The sequence below is a fragment of the Pistacia vera genome, unplaced genomic scaffold, assembly GCF_008641045.1.
Source record: "Pistacia vera cultivar Batoury unplaced genomic scaffold, PisVer_v2 Contig250, whole genome shotgun sequence".
Taxonomy (NCBI): Eukaryota; Viridiplantae; Streptophyta; class Magnoliopsida; order Sapindales; family Anacardiaceae; genus Pistacia; species Pistacia vera.
Genome location: NW_022196058.1, coordinates 731349 through 750386, shown reverse-complemented (window position 1 = coordinate 750386; position 19038 = coordinate 731349). Strand labels below are relative to the sequence as shown.

Genomic DNA, 19038 nt, shown 5'->3' with positions numbered 1-19038 from the left:
CCTGGGCCCAGTACTCAGTTTCAGTTTCAGACCAACTGAACTTTCTGTTCTTTCGTGTGTTTTCAGTTATGTAACGCTTGAGCTGTCTCTTTTTTTTTTTTTTTGTAATTTTTAATATTTTTGGCTTATTTTATAGAAGGCGTGGATTGGCCGTTAGTAATAAAGAAAAGTCAACAGGATGAGGGGTAGAGGTGGTATAATAAAATACTATGGTCTTATTATTGTTAATTATTTAATATAATTATGTTGACGTTAAGGAACAATATATAATTAGTTTGATGAAATTTGGGTTAAATCCGATAATATCTCAACATCAAAGTTTGTCGTTTTTATTGGATATTTAACTTATTATCATATAATTTTTTGGTTAGTGTCATTTATATTTATAAGATAAACTAAAATATTAGTATAAAAATGAGGTACCATTGTTGACCAATATCATGATATATATCGCCTTATTTTGATTACCAATTCAACAATTATCATTGAATCTCTTTACTTTATGAATAATCAGCAACATTTGGATTAACACCCATTGAATTTGTTTATTTTTTAAGAAAATGGTATTTAAAAAAGAAACTGGGTTGGTGGATTCGGTGATTAAGATGAAGAAAAAAGGAATCACAAATCCATCAAGATCAGAATCTGATGGCAACCAACGGCCTAACTTTTTTCGTTTTCAGATAAAAAAAAGAGTAAATTCTGAGAATCATTAGAGGCCCCACCAACCTTCTCAGTTAAGTCTAAAATTCCCTTATACCTTTGCTTCAATATTACTATTCTATACATACATATTACTCCTATAATTACCATTTTTAATCATTCTTGCATGCTTTAAATTATTTAAACTAATCTCTGTTCTACCATTGTTAGAAAAGAAAGATTGAAAATGGACAGAGTGTTGAAGAGGAGATAGTGGTTAAGGTTAGGTGAAGATGATGACAGACAGATGATGCACAGTCGCCATCAACAGGAAGAAGATGGGCTTGGAATATTTTATTGAGTAAACGACGTTTTCCCACCCAAGGTTTGCCTTAATGTCACTTTCCCACGCAAGAAGTTTTAAAATGTCACTTTTCCACCTAAAGTTAATATTTCGATACTACCGAAATTCGATTTTGAAGGCGAAAATTTTTTCTCCAACACCACCATTTGAACCTCCGGTATCCTCTCTACAAAACCTTTCTTACTCCGGCATATGATTTCTTGTCGATTGCCTGCCACTGCAAGAGTTTCCTATTTTTATCTAATTTCTAGTGACAAATATTCAATCAGTCACTATCATTTGGTCTATCGACCTCTACTGTACAAAATCCCTCTTACCCTCACTTCTGGTAACTTGTCGAACGCCGACTATGAAAGTAAAGTATATTTTAGGTATTAACGGAATATAAATATTGGGTGGGAAGATGATATTTTAAAACTTTTTGGGTGAGAAGGGGCATTAAGACAAACCTTGGGTGGGAAAAAGTCGTTTACTCTATTATATTCTTATAAAAGCTATAGGTTTTGATTTTGGCCAAGTCTTTTTCCAATTGAGACCAACATTTGGCAGAATTGTAAAGCACCTTCCAATTTTGGTCGGTAGGTATAACAATTAGTGGCTTAATTAGTTAAAGATCCCCTCATTCCTGAAAGTGATTTTTTGACCCAATTTTTTATTATCTGTTTTTCCTTCCTCCCAACAAAACATTGAAATATCAAGCATTGTTCAACACCCCCACAATATAACAGTCAATGATAGCCGTCAATTAAGTTGGTGAATAATAATTGTAAAATACTGTGTTTGGAATGATAACATTTAGTTAATTATGATTTAAGAGCCAATGGTTTTCAAGGAGTACAGGGTCATATTATTAACAAAAGGGTGAGTTTGGTGAGATGGTTGCGTCAAATAAGTAACTACTGCATTTGAATTGGTAATAATCATAATTAATAAGGTGGTTAAGTTGGATAAAGATTTGAAGAAAATTTTGATACATTCAATTTCAAAGTCTTTAATCCATTTAAGATACTTTAGAATAAGCAAATAGAAAGTTTGATGAACCCATGTTTTTCCTTTTTTTATTTGGGATTGAGAGGACGTTAAATCTTGATAGGTTACCAAAAAAAGAGTTTTGAGATGTAAGTTAGAGATTGAGAATGGGCAGACACCAAACTGATACTTGACAGGAGGAGTTGGTGGCCCATGTTGTGACAACAAATATAAAATGGAGTTGGTGGGTTACAGAAGGATCATATAGCCCGACTTGTCTGGAAGCAAATACCAACATGTGTTTTTTTAATGCTAAGAAGATTCAAGATTATCAGCTCTGCACTAAATTTCAAGCTGCTTTGCTTGCATGCATTAATTGGTGCTATCCATGCCAGCTTTTTCACCTTTTTATATTTACATTTTCAGTGTATTGGATAGGTAAGAGGAATATGGGGCCTGGCAAAAAAGTATCTTTAATCGTGGGAGCAAAAATGATTATTTAAAGAACTGAGGTTGTAATTTTTGGGATAGAGTTTGCACATGGAAAGAAGAGTAAAGTCCGCAGTGGAGAGCATCATTAATCAATTTCAGTGGGAAAAAAAGGGGAGGAACTTTTGTCAGTTCCGGGTATGCCCACGTAGACAAGACAACTCCCCATGGACCCCTTTGCTAACTCTTAAAGTTTTAAACAGTAGAAATTTGATCATTAATAATCATACTGACTTTTGTTCTCAGCAATCTTATATAGAACACAGACTTATCTGATAAACAAATGACATGTAGTTATCTGGGCCAACTTTCTACCAATTGTGGGTGCAGCAACTTGTTGCAAGTCAGAATTCACAGTCCAACTCCATGTCATGTTCAGAACAGTTGCCACTAAAAAAGGATTATCTTAAAAACTAAAGCGACCCCAGATGCTGTTTCTGCTAATAATATATTTACTTAGTGCAGAAGTTTGTATAAGCAAAGAGTGAAGTACAAGTAATGATGATACAGACATTCCACCATTTAGTATGTTAGAAAATATTGTAACAGTGCCATGATAATCACTACAATTAATAGTAAAATATAGCAGTAAACATCAGACGAATGAATCCAAGTTTCAAGGCGGCTGGTTATCGGATTTAAGAACAACCAGTTGGGACAATGAACTAATGATGCCTTTGGCATTGCCTGTGAATAGAGTTTGATACAGACAAGACCATACTAATACAACGGATAGTACAAAAATTTAGATGCCTACATCCAGCACAAGAATAATACTTGAGGGAAGGCAACAAAATTTCGACTAAAAATCTTCATCCAACTTGAAGTCATAGTTTCTCCCTCCATTTTGAAGGCTTGACATGATCGATGCCTTCTGATAATCACCAACCCTTCTCTCAAAGAAATTAGCTTTTCCCCTGCAAAGTCAAAATAAAACATAAATACTGAGTAGAAGACATCATAATCAATAACATATATTACTAGAACCCTATCTTAGTTTCAGAGCCAAGACAGCTTAAGGACAATTAAAAAATTCACGGGCTCTAAAGTGTAATTGTGATAAGTCGTAGTAAATTTGACTTTTAACTCATTTCTGAAAAGCTATCCAACTCACATGGGAATGAGCCTTGTAATGACCATCATTCAATTTCTCATCCCATTCTCCACCAAGTCATACCCCACAAATATTCAAACATGGTGAAGCAATCTCAAGGATCTTAAGTCTACTAGCAGAAGATTGGAAGTCTGGGACCAATTTAAATGGGTCCCTCCCATGGTCTCTATATAAACTTGAGGTATAGAATCAATAAATCTTAATTTATTATTTTGCGTAGGATGGAAAAAAGTATTAGAATCAAAAGATTCACGTCTAATTTATTGCAAGAGATACCTCCTTAGAGGCACTTAGAGGGGTTATAAGGTTTATATCTACCTAAAGGTTTATATTACACATACAAATTTTGACACTAAGGTAATTAGCTTGCAGAAGAAAATTCAATCATCAGCACCTTCAAGAAGAGGCATAAAATCATAATTTTTTTTTTTTTGGCACACAAGTGTTCATCATACTTACTGCAAAGATATAAATTCCATCCAGTCAAAGGGATTTTCCACGTTGTACTTCCTCTGGTACCCTAAGGCAACCTGAAAACAGAGAGGGAAGAGTTAGACAATTTGTGCATCCTTTTGCACAAGCAATTGTTAAAAGAAGTAATATGAAATGAGATGTACCAAAAGACGATCAGCAACAAACTTAATGTACTGGCTCATCAAAACTGAGTTCATGCCGATTAGTGCACAAGGAAGGGCCTCACAGACAAACTGAGTTTCAATTTCCACAGCTTCATGAATAATGTGATGAACTTTTTTCCAATCTAGTTGCTTTCGTAGCAAACTGTAAGAAATCAGACAATTACTCTTTTTCAAGACTTTTCTATGTCTTCTTTTTTCTTCTTCAGAAAATTGAAATTTGATCAATGTATTCAGCCACAAGAAGCATATCATGGCACCTAGTCAAGAAATGATTCTTAACAACAGCTAAGCGTCAAACACTTAATAAATAAAATAATAATATTAAAACAGAAAATATCACCTGTACAGAAGGCAAGCAAAGTCACAGTGTAAACCCTCATCTCTAGATATAAGCTCGTTTGAGTATGTCAAACCTGGCATCAGTCCCCTCTTTTTCAGCCAAAATATAGCACAGAAGCTGGACAGATATAAATGTCAGCAACAGGGAAATTCAATAAAATATTTAATATAAACCTCATTAAAAAAAATCATAATATACAATTTCACCATGAAATTATAATATAGAAGAGCCTGATGCCATGATGTTTAAAGAACAATACCTTCCTGAGAAAAAGATTCCTTCAACACAAGCAAAACCTACAAGTCTCTCTCCAAAAGTATTTGCACTGCACACAGCCCACAATGAGATAATGTGATGAGTTCCCTTGCTTCAACTTATGCAGAGTTAAGTGCAGAATACAAATGATACAATGAAATTGGTACGATACAGTAGAGAATGTAAGAGGAAGCTACAACACTGATTATTGAATTTGATAACCATAGAAAGCAAGAAAGAATACAGAAGAAGGCATTAAGAACACAGGATAAACTCTTATTCATGAAGATCTAGTCGTGTATGTTATTTCTTCCCCTCCCAGACATTGCCTCTAAAAAATCTAGGCATGTTTCCAAGAAACTGAATTGTGGTGGTATACTAAAACAACGGGAAGATGTGCACACCCATCCACTTAGAAACGAGAAAATCGCACTCAAACAGTGTACTCAGTAAATCAAGAACAAAAGAAGAATATATAAGTCTACATCCTGAACCTAAAATTATTTGTCATCATGTTTGTAGAGGAGATAAGAGAATGATATTTAATCCCTGAAGCACCTCAAGCCAGGTTATGTTTATTGCAATCAGAATAAAATGCTTGAGATTACTAGTAATCGTCATAAAATTATGTATGGAACTTTTTGCTTAAAAAGTTGTTACATATAATAATCTCAAAAAATAAAAGCAAAAATCTGCAGTAGTACCTATGAATCCACTCCAAAGCCCATTTAGCCTTACTAGCCACACAGGGAATGCTTTCAACTGCGTTAAACAATCTATGCTTATCTTTTGGGTCCTTAATATATGTCTCCAAAAGCAAGCTGTACATCTCTGACAATAAGCAGCAGAAATAGCATCAGTCCAAGTAGCAGCTATTAGTTGTAGAGGAAGGTCAACAAACATCACTAATGAAGCTCTACCAGAATGAATATTCTCCATTGCAATTTGAAATCCATAAAATGCCCGGGCCTGAGAGATGATAAGCGTTGCAGTTAGATAATCAACTTAAAGAAAGAAAGAGATTGGACCCTGACGTGCATAAATGACGAATCCTCTAAAATTCAAAAACTAAAATTAGTCAAAATAAGAAACTTCATTTCTTATTCCACACCTATATCATATGAAACAGCAGATATGACTTGAAGCAGTTATAGGAAAAAAATAAAATTACAAAGAACTAAAATAGAATTACAAAGAAGCAGTGCTATAGAATTCAACTAGTAATGAACAAGATTAAATAAAAAGAACATAAAAACAAAACAATTAAAAGATATTATATCTGAAGTATTTGAAAAAATAAAAAAGGAAATTAGACTATAATTTCACCTCTGGTACTTGAACATCATTTAGAAACCTTGCAGCCAAGTTCTCCAGAACAATCCCATCAGAAGCAGCAAAAAATGCCAATACGTGACTTATAAAGTGCTTCTCAGAATCAGGTAGGTTTTCCCAATGCCGCATATCCTGGGAGAGATCAACCTCCTCAGCTGTAATCCCAATAACAAGTTAATAGAATATACAATGGGAAAAAAGCAAACAGGTAAAAACACGGTATAGATAGGTAGGAACCCCCTGTCAGTGAGAGGAAAGCTAGAAGCCTCACTCTAATAATGCTGCAGTCGGGCTTGCCATCAAGGCAATCCCTCTTTTCACTTTATCAGCTATTTAAGTAGATGAAAAATAAAATGTGTCCAACCAGAAGATCAAAAAATGAATGTCTAATTTAAAAACTGAAAGAAAGATGACAACTTTTCTTTTTCTTATATTTATTTATTTAATGGAGTTCAAAAAGAAGAAGAGGAAAGAACGAAATTTACATACTATCATCAACATAATTACCAATCTATCACTAGTCACACAATTTTACATCAGTATTGGTACCACAAACTTTTCATGCAACAACTACACACCACTAAACAATTGATACCACCGCAACTTCTACCAACCTATTACTATTACCATCAAGAACACGTCAATAAATTTAATAGAGTACCGCGTTTATATTGTATAATTTCTGGTTAGGCATTTAACAAAATGCTATGCATGGCCTATAAGACAATATATTTAGCATCAAATTGACTATGCACAAATTCAGTCATTCCTCATAAAGGCTAAGGCAGAAGACCAAAGGATTGTTGACCCAGAGATGTGTTACAAATGGCATTACATTCTAGTCTGATGCTCAGTGATGAGAACATGGAAATGGCCCAAAGGCACCTATATAGCTTCAAATATAAAAAAAGATATACCATTGATGTTGATAATATCTCCAACAATGACCTGGAGGCCTAAATTATTTTCACCTTATCCATCAGAGAAATTATCATTTTACCCTGCATGAATTGTAGGAAACTTGCATAACTTGATAGCACATGTGTATTTTGCGACTTTGCACCAATAAACTGCACCATCGTGCGTTAAACACAATCCTCAAATATCTAGATTCTGGAGTGATTCAGGATATGCCAATTGATTGCACTTCATGTTACCAATACCATTATAACGTTACAAAAAATAATATATGACGATAAAGGTGAATTGCAGACTTCCTAAGCTCAAAATTACATGTACGCAAATTAAAATAGGATTCCAAACCGCAAACTAGTTATGGTGGCATAGCCAAAAATAGAGTAATATGTCCCTACAGCATTTGACCAGTAGATTGTTTAAAACTTTGGAAGTATACATTACTTCAACCTCAACTAGCATAGCCATGCCTCAGGATATTCAACCAATTCCAAACTAAACATTTAAAAGAATGAAAATCAATCAACAGTCAATAGCTCTTACCCAAATATGATTCAATCTCAAAAGTTATAAGTAATAAGCATGTTACCGAATATTGCCCACACATTTAAAGCTTAATTATCCAATTACTGGAAAAAATATCCAACCAAAATTGTAAGTTAAAAATAAAAATAAAAAGAGATATAAAATTAAAAATTTATCTCAAAATTTAGTAGCATCTCATAGCGTAGACATTCGAATAACAATATTTGAAGGCTAACACATTAAGTCAGTTTACAAAATATACATACATACCCAACAGTTCAAACCAATTTTTGTCTAAAGTTCAAACACGAATTTAACAATTCCATTTCATTAAATAATTTAAAAATAAAACGAAAAGAACAAGCAATAAAACAGACCAAAAAAAAAAAAGAGGCCGAAAATCAACAATTAAATATAGAGTAACTACATTCACGTCAAAACATGAACAAACTAGACCGTTAAAAATCCAAAAATAAAAACACACACACCAAAAAAAAAAAAAAAAAAGGCCAATAGTCAAAACAGAAACTATCAAACTATAACCGAAAAAAAAAAAAAAAAAAAGGCCAATAGTCAAAACAGAAACTATCAAACTATAACCGAAAAAGAATGACTAAAAAAGGAGAGTTAAAATAAAAGAGAAAAGAAAAACTACCGGTCCAAAAACTGGCTTGAGCCTTCTTGTACATCTCCCAAAGTTGCTGGTACCTAATGGGGAACATACAAAACCTCTGGTTTTGCTCCTTTAGTATTGGCTCTTCTTCTTCATTATGTTGGTCTCTTTCATGCTCTGTTTCATTCACCAGAGACCCCATTTCTCTTCTCTCACTGAGTCTCTTTGAGGTTTTAGTTTTGTTATCTGTAGTGATAAACAAAAGAAAAACCCTACAAAAACCCTCAGGCTTAAAGAGAGAAACGGACAGATTGTGAATTGCGGATGGATATCAAATATTAAGCGACAGGTTTTTATTTTGTTTTTTTGTTCCTTCACCCTTTTTGTCGGTTTGTTTGTTAGTTCGTTTGTTTCCCGGTTTATATAACCATCGAAACTAAAATGGTTTGTTATGGGCTTTTGATGAGTTAGGCTTTATATGTGAAGTGGGCTTTTGATGAGTTGGGTAGAGCGATTCGTATTGACAGCTCCGATAGACCAAAGAAACCCTATTTCAAAGATTTAATTTTTTTTTCTTACGACGCCTCGTGAATTCTATAAAGGCCATTCATACCTTTTTTTTTTTTTTTTTTTTTTTATATATATTTGAAAAGATTTAATATTTTATTCTCATGTGTCCTCTTTATCCACCTGACATATCCTATTACAAGTCTTTTCTCTCCATTAAACTCTCTTTTTTTTGGTCGAAATGATTTAAAAAACACAAAAAACAAAAATAAGGTTTATGGATCATAGTGGAGTGTTAAAAGTATAGATAAAGATGGACTTATAATCCAATCTTATAAACTTTTTCTCATAACCCCAATGTGACAGTTCGTAATTAGTCAGCTCGCAATTGAGTAGACGGAAACTATTACAAATTGACTAATTGGAGCTATTATATCGGAGTTATAAGAGAAAGTTTGTAAGATTAAGTTGTAAGTGTAGTATTGCCTTAAAAGTATTTGTAATGAATAGGATATTAAAGTTATTTTTAACAATTTAAAAGAGGGAGAAATTTGTTATTATAAAATTAATTAAAAAGTGAGGTACAGTAAAAGTAGGGTTCTTTAGGACATTAGTGGGATGCATCCGCAATCTTTTGGGTTACAGTGATGGTATTGAAGCCCCATTAAACTTTTTTTTAAGCCCTCAATAATAACTAAAAGAATTTTAAAAAGTTGATTTGTAAAGATATTATAATTCTTCCCAAAATTACCCTAAAAATCTCTTTCTTTTTCTCAATAATAATAACTTAAAAATAACACCATGAGTAAATGCCTGTTCCCACCCAAGGTTCAGCCAAATTGCAGGTTACCACCCCTAGTTTCATAAATCTCATATACCCACCCTTAAATGAACATTGTGAGTGACTGTTGAGTGCTATTACCCAATTGCCCTTAACAAAACCCACCCATGGATTTGTAAATTCCGACGGCCATTTTGGTTGCTTCCTCGATGGAAAATCTACCAAACCCGGCAGGAATCACTCCCCCAGCATCGTTCAAACTCCTCTAGCCCCCTTTTGACCAAAATTTGGCCTAATTCCACTGGATTTGCGACGCCACTTATGACCTCCTCCACCTTGTAATTGCCATTTTCTGACCAAATTAGCCTGATTTTGACAAAAAAAACCTACCCTGACGCCACCTTTTGATCCACTGGCATCCTCTCTTTAAAACCCCCACCACCCTAAGCTGTGATTGCTAGTTGGTTGTCACCCACCACTTCCCCAACAACTTGTCAATAGTTGAAATTGAGTTTTCAATTGGAGTTGGTTTTGAAGCTTGGTTGAAGGGAAATTGATTGTTTATGGAAGCGTTTCTTGTTGTTGTTGTTGTTGATTTTGTTTTTTTGTTTTTTTTACTGTTTTCCCGTCGCCAGCCACAAAAACCACCTACCTTTGACCACGCCCCCCACCCCCAACCAACATCCAAGAACATCTCCCCCTGTGCATTGCTTCAAAGCGCACACAACCCACCACATGCGTGGTAGCCAATATCTAGCCACCGTGTAAGCCAAGAAGCAGCCATTTGGCTGCTGCGTCTTGGCCCTCATAGTGGCCAGATTTTGGTTGCCACCTGAGGGCCTCGTGGCGGTTGGATTTTGTGGCGACACAGCCCTCATGCAGGGGCCAAATTCTAGCCACTGCGAGGGCCAAGAAGCAGCCATTTGGCCACTGCTTTTTGGCCCACGCAAAGGCCAAGTCTGGTCACCATGAGAGAAATGTTAGAGAGAGGGTGCTTGCGGGAGAAATTTAAGTTATGAAGGGTTGTTTTGAAATTTTTATTTTAGATTTATTATAGTATAAACGACCATTTTACCATTTGTTCGTTAAATTAAACGTTTTTTCTGTTAATTTGAGGGTGAGAATATGAAATTTATGAGACGAGGGGTGGTAACTTTGGTTTTCACTAAACCTTGGGTGGGGACATGTCATTTACTCTAACACCATTTTTAGAATATAGGTTCAGGCTAGAGGCGGCGGTGGGCTATGCCGTGCCTAAAAATTCAAAGCCCATCGTGCTGTGGGCCGTGCCAAGGCCAACAAAAATTCGTGCCCTGTAGTGCCGTGCCATTGGCCGACCCACGTGCTTTGTAAAAATATTTAATTTTAATATTTATAAATTATGGTAATTTTGATTTATTATTAATAAATATTATAAAGATATTTTATATGTTATATTTAGTGACATTTTGTATTTATATTAATTAAAAAAATATATGATTACTATAAAATATAATAAAATAATGAGACATTGAAATATTAATTGAATTTCAACACTTTTTATTACTTATAAGTTATAATTATAAATTACAAATATAAACTTAGAAATTAGGATTAAGAATTATTATACATCTTCATTTTCATTAATTTCTAAATTCTTATAATTTTATTTTTTTAATTTTTAATTTTTATTATTTTCGTGCCATGTCGTGTTAGCCCGCGTGCCTTTTTTAAGGCTCACAGCATGACCCGCATATTTTCTTGCTATATCGTGTCATGCTTTTTTTTGTGTCATATCTTATCGTATCGTGCTTTTTCCATGCCGTGCAGCCGTCGGCAGTCTTTCGTGAATGAACGACCATCCAACATTTATGGACGCCCACCCATATTTAATGGACCCCTGTTCATATTATATGGACGGGTGTCCATTTACTATGGATGGGCGTTCAAAAAATTTTAAAAGCAAAATAATGGGCGTCCGTGATTATTGGACGACCATTCACCTATAATGGACATCTGTCCATGAGAAAATAACAATGGATGAATGTTCACCTAGAATGGACGCCCGTCCATTATTTAAAATAAAAAAAAATTAAAACAAAAATTACGGACGTCCATATTCAATGGACAGGCGTCCCTTTTAGATTGACGCTTGTCCATTGTTTGATTTAAAAAAATTTCCGCCAATTTGAGTCTCAATCCAAAAAGTAAATGTCGTTATCTTCGTTTAATTTTTGTCTATATTCAAAGTAATTGGACAAGTGTTATAAGAATAAGGCTCTAACTCAATTAGGATTCACAATCTTCATTAAACTTTTGTCTATATTCAAAGTAGTTGAACTAAGTGTCATAAGAATAAGGCACTAACTCAATTAGGATTCACAATTAATGTATTAAATAAATTTAAAATTTAAAATTTGTTAATATTAAAAGATGGATGCCCATCCACTTACGAGAACGATCGTCCATAAACAATTTAGGCTAAATTTTTTTAGTTTAAACTATGAACGGACGTCCATTCTAGGTGGATGGCCGTCCATATAATATGGATGGGAGTCAATTTCAAATGAATGACTGTCCAATAACAATGGACGGTCGTCCATATTTGATAGACGATCGTTCATTCGCGAAATATTTGTTAACGTGATACGTGGCTCGTCTGATTCAGTGGACACGTTGTTCGATGTGAAAATTCGGTGTCAAGCATCGGTGTCCGTAACATTTTTCCAAAAATATCTTGCCAATCATCGTACAAAGAATAATCTTTCTTGATCCCATCTTTATTCTAAATAAACTCACTCTCTAAGAACTGTTTCTGAATAAATATAATAAATCCAACTAAGAAGGCACCTATAATATAATACGTGAAAAAATGGCTGAGTGTCCGTCAAAGCCGCAAATTGATTGACCGATAAGGGAAGAAGTGTCAAGGCGACCGACCACGATGACGAAAGTAATGACATTGTTTCGATCATTGTATTTGTCTCCCTATAAAACATTAATTGATTCCCTCCACTTTTCTTGAAACTGGAAAAGTTGAGTTAAGAACAAGAAACATGGCAAGCTCTCAGTGCCTTGAGAACCCACCAACCCTCACACCCACTTGTGGAGCAGGGACTGTCCAAGTATTTGGTGGTCTCAACACTTATGTCACTGGCCCTTCGGATTCTAAGCTCGCTATTCTTCTCATTTCTGATGTTTTCGGTAACAACCCATCTCTTCAATCTTTCATTGATTTATATTAGCTTTGCGGATCATACATGGTTTTTTTTTTTTTTTTTTTTGAAGTGGGGTTCCCATTTTTTGGTAAATGGGTACCCTTTCTTTGAGTTAATATTATGTGATATATACTTTTGTTCTTGAATATTTTGCAGGCTATGAAGCACCCCTTTTTAGGTACGATTATTGCTGATTGACTTAGCTTCTGTGTTAATTCATTCTTAAGCTTCAACTTTGTCAATAAGTTTAGAATGCAATAATTATTTGTTACAATTATTGATGTTAATTTGAATATATTATTAATCTTGTGAGGAAGAAACCGAGTTTTTCTTTTATATGGTATGGAATCTAAACTTGGTCGGTTCTTATATGAACATTTGTTACATTAGTCGATTTACATCGAACTAACTAGTAATACACCTTGTTGGAAATTGACTTTTAATGTTTCTTTTGCTACAGATTTTGCCATTTATAAGATCAATTATTGAAAGTATTTGTGTTACAGCACCAATTGGCACAACTGAACAGCTTAATTTGTATCATTTTGGCAAGGGATGGAAAATGCAACCCATCCATGAATCTCATATCTTTGTTGAATGATACACTATAATGTTTTTGATGCCATTACTATTTCTTATTTAGCAACAAGATTTTAGCATGCGTGTGAGAAAGGAAAAGAAAGAAACACGTTTGCATTATGTATAGTATGGTGATGTTGAATTGTTGATTGTATCATGTTGAGAATTTTCCCCTAATGTTACTTAGGGATATAAAAAGTTCAACCTTGATAGTCTAATATACCTAAGTTATACTTTGTCGTAAATTTCATGTGAACTGTTTCTTTTTTACTTCTAATTGGTGATGTAAATTGAAGAGAATGATCATGATATTTAATGGTCATTGTTAAGCTTTGTGGCAAAATAATATATTTAGTTTGAATGTTTGAAAAAGGAAGAATGTTTCTCTCATGCTTTGAACTTGCTTTTCAAGTTCAACTAAGGAAGTGGCGACCAAATGCCATTGAATCATGTCCTGGAGACTGTAGATACTCAAACTATGCATTTGATATGATTTCTTTTGGATATAAATCTTTAAACAATTGTTGATGTATATTTTTCAGTTGATTTGAATTTCAGCAGAACTAATATTTGTATACTTGCAGACAAAGTTGCAGCAGCTGGATTCTTAGTCGTGGCTCCTGATTTCTTTTATGGTGACCCTGTTGATCTGAGCAACCCTCAATTTGATCAAGATGCATGGATGAAAGCTCATAACACGGTCAGTTTCTTGCTTCACTGAAGCGAATTGAGGATGCAGTGTTGAAATTGACAAATGATAAACGTATAATGCTATCCATTTAAAAAAAGAAAAAAAATTAAGTATGATAATTGGCCATCCCTTAGTACAACTCAAACTCAAGACCTTACTGATTTCAAAACTTCTTTTGAATATTGTTACAATCATATGCATTAGATAGCAATTTAGCCACCATCCTAATAATTGGGAGGTCAACAAGATTATCATAGGATATACTCATTTCTTCTGATTGAACTCGTTGTAACAAGTAATTTTGAGAAACAAATATATACAATATACTTAAGAGTGAAAAAAAAAAAAATGAAAGAAAGAAAGAAAGACTTGATATAGTTTAAATTTTCAACATGAGAGTTGAACTCATTTAAAAGGTCATGTAGAAATGTGAAATGGATCCACTTCAAATTCATTTTTTTACCTTTGAATTATTTGAAACAATCCACGCCAACCTCTGTGCTGGGCCTTCTTTGGATAGAGTTGTCATCATCTTTTACTTGTACAACAGTAAAGTCCTCTCTGGCTAATCTATTATGAATGCTAATAAATGGTGAATTAGACTTTTCAAATCAACAATTGATCCAATAGCCTTTTGTTGAACTGCACTCAACTTAATTTGAATAATTCCTTTGCAGGACAAAGGATATCAAGATGCAAAACCAGTTATTGCTGCTCTCAGAAGTAAAGGTGTGTCTGCCATAGGGGCTGCAAGTTTTTGCTGGGGAGGTAAGCTTTCTTCATTCTCTTTTATCATTTCAAGGAACCATATGGCTCCATAGTTTGAAATTTTGAACATTTCCTATGTCTGGGGTCTAGACTAATTAATTTAGACACTGAAATTTCATCACTTGCATCTGAATCAGGGAAGGTGGCTGTGCAATTGGCAAGTTCTGATGACATTCAGGCTGCCGTTCTGTTGCATCCTGGTCCGATCACGGATGACGAGATCAATGGTAAGTTTAACACTTCCCTAGCTCACTCTTAAGCATTTGTAACTGACAAATCAAAACTTGTTTCAGAGGTTAGGATTCCGATTGCTATTTTGGGAGTTGAAATTGATCATGCTACCCCACTGGAGCAAGTGAAACATTTTGGAGAGATATTGTCTTCAAAATCTGAGGTAAGAGATCAAAATCTAAAAATTTAGGCTATGAACTATGTTGCTTCCAAATCTCTGATACAAGCTATTGCAAAATTTAATTGGTTTCCTCATGCATCTGTTGAGCTTGCCGTTAATGTGGAAAAAATTATCGTTCAACAGTAGACGGAAAAACCAATTTTCCCAAAGAGTTTGAAGGACATAAGAGATTCTTCTCTCTCTAGCAACCGCGATAGTGTGTTTTCCAACATCTGCTTTACACCAACCTTACATTTTGTATATATGATTGCTGTTTGCAGCTTGATTGCTTGGTTAAAGTATTCCCTGGTGTCTCACATGGATGGTCGGTTAGGTACAATGTTGAAGATGAATCTGCCGTGAAGAGCGCAAAAGAGGTGCATGAAGACATGTTAAACTGGTTTACGAAGCATGTCAAGTGACAAAATGAACCTTGGTAGGGTATTTGCATTAGTGGCCAGGTGATTGGCTCAGTATTTACTATTATCCTTCAAGTTTTTTGGTGTTAGTATAGTCATTGCTGGATATTGGACTATTTAGAATATCACCCTTTTCATTTTATATCATACTGGTGGACTTACTTACAAAGCATAAGTTCATATGTATAAACGTTTGAGCAAAAATTCTGCTAAACTCTGAAAGAGTTGGGATTGCTGCAGAATCCCATACCAGTTCTAACTTCTTTTGATTGTTTGTTGGATTTATGACTTTTACCACCTAAAAATAAAATTTTAACTGTGAAGCAATATAACCAGAACATTTTCATAGCTTTTTTAAGATTCGAGATGATTGAAGTATGCTAGTGGATTAAAAAAAAAAAAAAAAAGAGTTATTGTCCACCCAGATGTTCTCTTATAAAGGATTCAAAATCTCCTTTTACAACTATTTGAGCTAAAAGAAAAAAAAAATAACTTGTTTCAGTAATCTAATTGTTATTCTCTCACTAATAGAGACTATTAGTGACTCTTGGGTATATTACTTAAAAGGTTTTGAGTTTGAGTCTTTTCTTGGTTGTTAATAAGTGTAGTCATTAAAGTTTTTATCTAGTCGGTAGTTTTAGGATGCTGAGGGATTAGTTGAGGTGCATGTAAACTGATTCGAACACTCATGATCAATTACAAAAAAAAAGGGTAGGATCTCATGGTCTTGGGAAATCAATATAAAAAAAACGATATCATTAAAGATAAAAGAATCGCTGACCTTTTTATACCAGATGAGGTTTTGTTTCTACTTTCTAGTACATAAGCAAATTGAAATTATTGTTTAACTAATAAAATGTCAAAAATTCTGTCTTTCGTATTATTCCTCATATGTTTTTCCGTTGGTTATATACATTTCAAAGAATAAAATCTAAACAAATCTTTGCTATATTAATCCGTCTCATAGACTCACGCTAACCACCCTTATTTACGGGATGTTACATATTTCAAATGCCTAAAATTTCTCTTAATTGTTTACAATAACAGCTCATGCCAACACTCCCCCTCAAGTTGATGCATAGAAGTCTCGCATGCCCAACTTGTCAAGTGAGTTGTAGAGGTCCTTGCTCGATACAACTTTTGTAAGGATATCCCCCATCTTCGGATTTCAGAAATGGAAACCTAATTGTTTTTGCTTCAAGATTTTCCATGATGAAGTGTTGATCTACCTCCACATGTTTAGTACGATCATGTTGAATAGGATTATGGGAAATTGCAATTGCAGCTTTATTGTCACACAAGAGATCCATCTCAGAATTAGGGGCAAACCCGATTTCAGTAAGTAGCTTTCTTAGCCAAAGGAGTTCACACACACCTTTAGCCATTCCCCTAAACTTAGCTTCAGCACTTGACAAAGCTACCACTTTTTGCTTCTTGCTTCTCCAGGTTACAAGATTCCCTCCCACAAATGTAAAATATCTTGAGGTGGACTTTCTATCAGTGATATTACCTGCCCAATCCGCATCTGTATATCCATGAATCATAAACTTACTGTTATGTTTTGAGAACATAAGTCCCTTGCCTGGAGATGACTTCAAGTATCTAAGTATTCGAATCACTGCTTCCATGTGGCTTTGACTTGGATTATGCATAAACTGACTTACAACACTTACAGCGTTTGCAATATTTAGACGATTATGGGAGAGATAAATGAGTTTACCAACTAACCTTTGGTATCTACCTTTCTCTGTTGGTACTTGGTCTGGGTATTCTCCAAGTTTGTGATTTTGAACCATGGGGGTATTTGCAGGTCTACACTCCAACATCCCTACTTTAGTTAGCAAGTCTAATATGTATTTCCGTTGAGCAAGAAATATACCTTGCTTAGACCTAGAAACTTCAATTCCCAATAAATACTTGAGTTCTCCCAGATTTTTCATCTCAAATTCAATTGCTAATTGCTTTTGAAACAGAGATATTTCTTCTTCATCATCTTCTGTAATAATCATGTCATCTACATAGACTATCAAAGCAGTTACCTTACCCAACTGGTGCTTCAAGAATAAAGGGTGATCTGAGTTACTTTGTTGGAAGCCATATTTCTTCATTGCCAAGCTAAACCTTCCTAACCATGCTCGTGGTGATTACTTTAGTCCGTATAATGCTTGCTGCAATTTACACACTTACTACTCCATTATTTGAAAATGTTGTATAACCTGGAGGAACATCCATATACACCTCTTCTTGGAGGTCATCGCTGAGAAAAGCGTTTTTCACATTAAATTGATGCAAAGGCCAATCAAGGTTTGTTGTAAGAGACAATAACACTCTAACTGTATTCAACTTGGCTATAGGTGAGAAAGTCTCTTGATAATCAACCCTATACGTCTGCGTATATCCCTTCGCTACCACTCTTGCTTTGTATCGCTCAATATATCCATCTACTTTGTGTTTAATGGAGAACACCCATTTGCATCCCATGATCTGTTTTCCTTCAAGTAATGGAACAAGAGTCCATGTATCATTTTGCAGTAGTGCCTCCATTTCTTCCTCTATAGCTCGGGTTCATCTTGGATTTGCCAATGCCTCATGAACATTAGTAGGAATTTGACATGTGGAGAGTTCCTGTGCAAATTTCTTAAAAGGTTCAGAAAGTTCCTTGGTGGATACATAATTAGCAATTGGATACCTCGACCTTCGTTTTTCAATATTTGGAGAATATCTATTAGGTGGCTTGCCGCGATTGTACCTGAGAGGTAAAATATATCCCACAGAAGCATCTATGTCATCGGTATGTAAGGGTGTAATGATAGTACTTACCTTATGATTATTCTCAAGAGATGGTTCGGCTGGCACTTCAGAGGAGGAGAATATAGGCTCGATTTCAGATGTTGCATGCTCTGTATTCAGAAATATCTCCATTGCATGGTTCACACCACCTGAGTTATCATTTGGCCCATCATGCTCGTGCTGCTTCTCACTCCGATTTTGCTCCTCATGCTCACACGACCCTTCAAGTATGAACCAATCACATTCATTCGGCATCTCATGTTGGGACCAATTCAACTCTTCATTATGTATCTCCCTCTGACGAGGAGAAAGAGGTGCCGAAGATGAAAAAAACATATCGGTCTCCAAGAATTGAATGTCCATAGTCACATAGAGTTTCTGGCTAGTAGGATCATAGCAACAATACCCTTTTTGATGGATACCATAGCCCAAAAACACACACCGACATGCACATAGATCAAGTTTACTGCGTTGGTTTTTGTGGAGATACACGTAGGCAAAACACCCAAAGGTACGAGGAGGAAGCATCAACGTCGTAGGTAGGGACACATGATTAGAAAGAGATTGGAGGGGTGTTTTAAATGATAAAACCTTGGATGGCATTCGATTAAGAGGATGGATAGCGGTTGAGACGACATCGGTCCAAAAACATTTGGGCATATTGGCACCAAGAAGCAGAGCACATGCAGTCTCTAGAAGATGACTATTCTTCCTCTCGG

At 34.9% G+C, this 19038-nt stretch overlaps 2 protein-coding genes across 3 annotated transcripts; one reads left to right on the top strand and one right to left on the bottom strand.

Moving 5' to 3' along the window:
- Positions 1-2939: 2939 nt before the first annotated feature.
- On the bottom strand, positions 2940-8561 carry LOC116132358 (ribonucleoside-diphosphate reductase small chain A). 2 transcript variants are annotated; one of them, XM_031417999.1, is made up of 9 exons: positions 8239-8561; positions 6138-6298; positions 5732-5780; positions 5516-5642; positions 4816-4881; positions 4557-4673; positions 4196-4358; positions 4038-4108; positions 2940-3381 (listed from the first exon to the last, which is right to left on the bottom strand). In XM_031417999.1, exons 1-9 carry the CDS (start codon positions 8396-8398, stop codon positions 3267-3269), a joined length of 1029 nt encoding a protein of 342 aa, XP_031273859.1. In that variant the 5' UTR covers positions 8399-8561; the 3' UTR covers positions 2940-3266. The 2 variants fall into 2 exon arrangements, with proteins under 2 accessions (XP_031273859.1, XP_031273860.1); XM_031418000.1 differs by lacking the exon at positions 8239-8561 and adding an exon at positions 6415-6474 and having other exon boundaries at positions 2941-3381.
- A 3958-nt stretch (positions 8562-12519) lies between these two features.
- On the top strand, positions 12520-15532 carry LOC116132306 (endo-1,3;1,4-beta-D-glucanase-like). The gene is made up of 7 exons (XM_031417962.1): positions 12520-12667; positions 12838-12859; positions 13822-13960; positions 14629-14719; positions 14857-14946; positions 15013-15113; positions 15392-15532. Exons 1-7 carry the CDS (start codon positions 12520-12522, stop codon positions 15530-15532), a joined length of 732 nt encoding a protein of 243 aa, XP_031273822.1.
- Positions 15533-19038: the final 3506 nt, after the last annotated feature.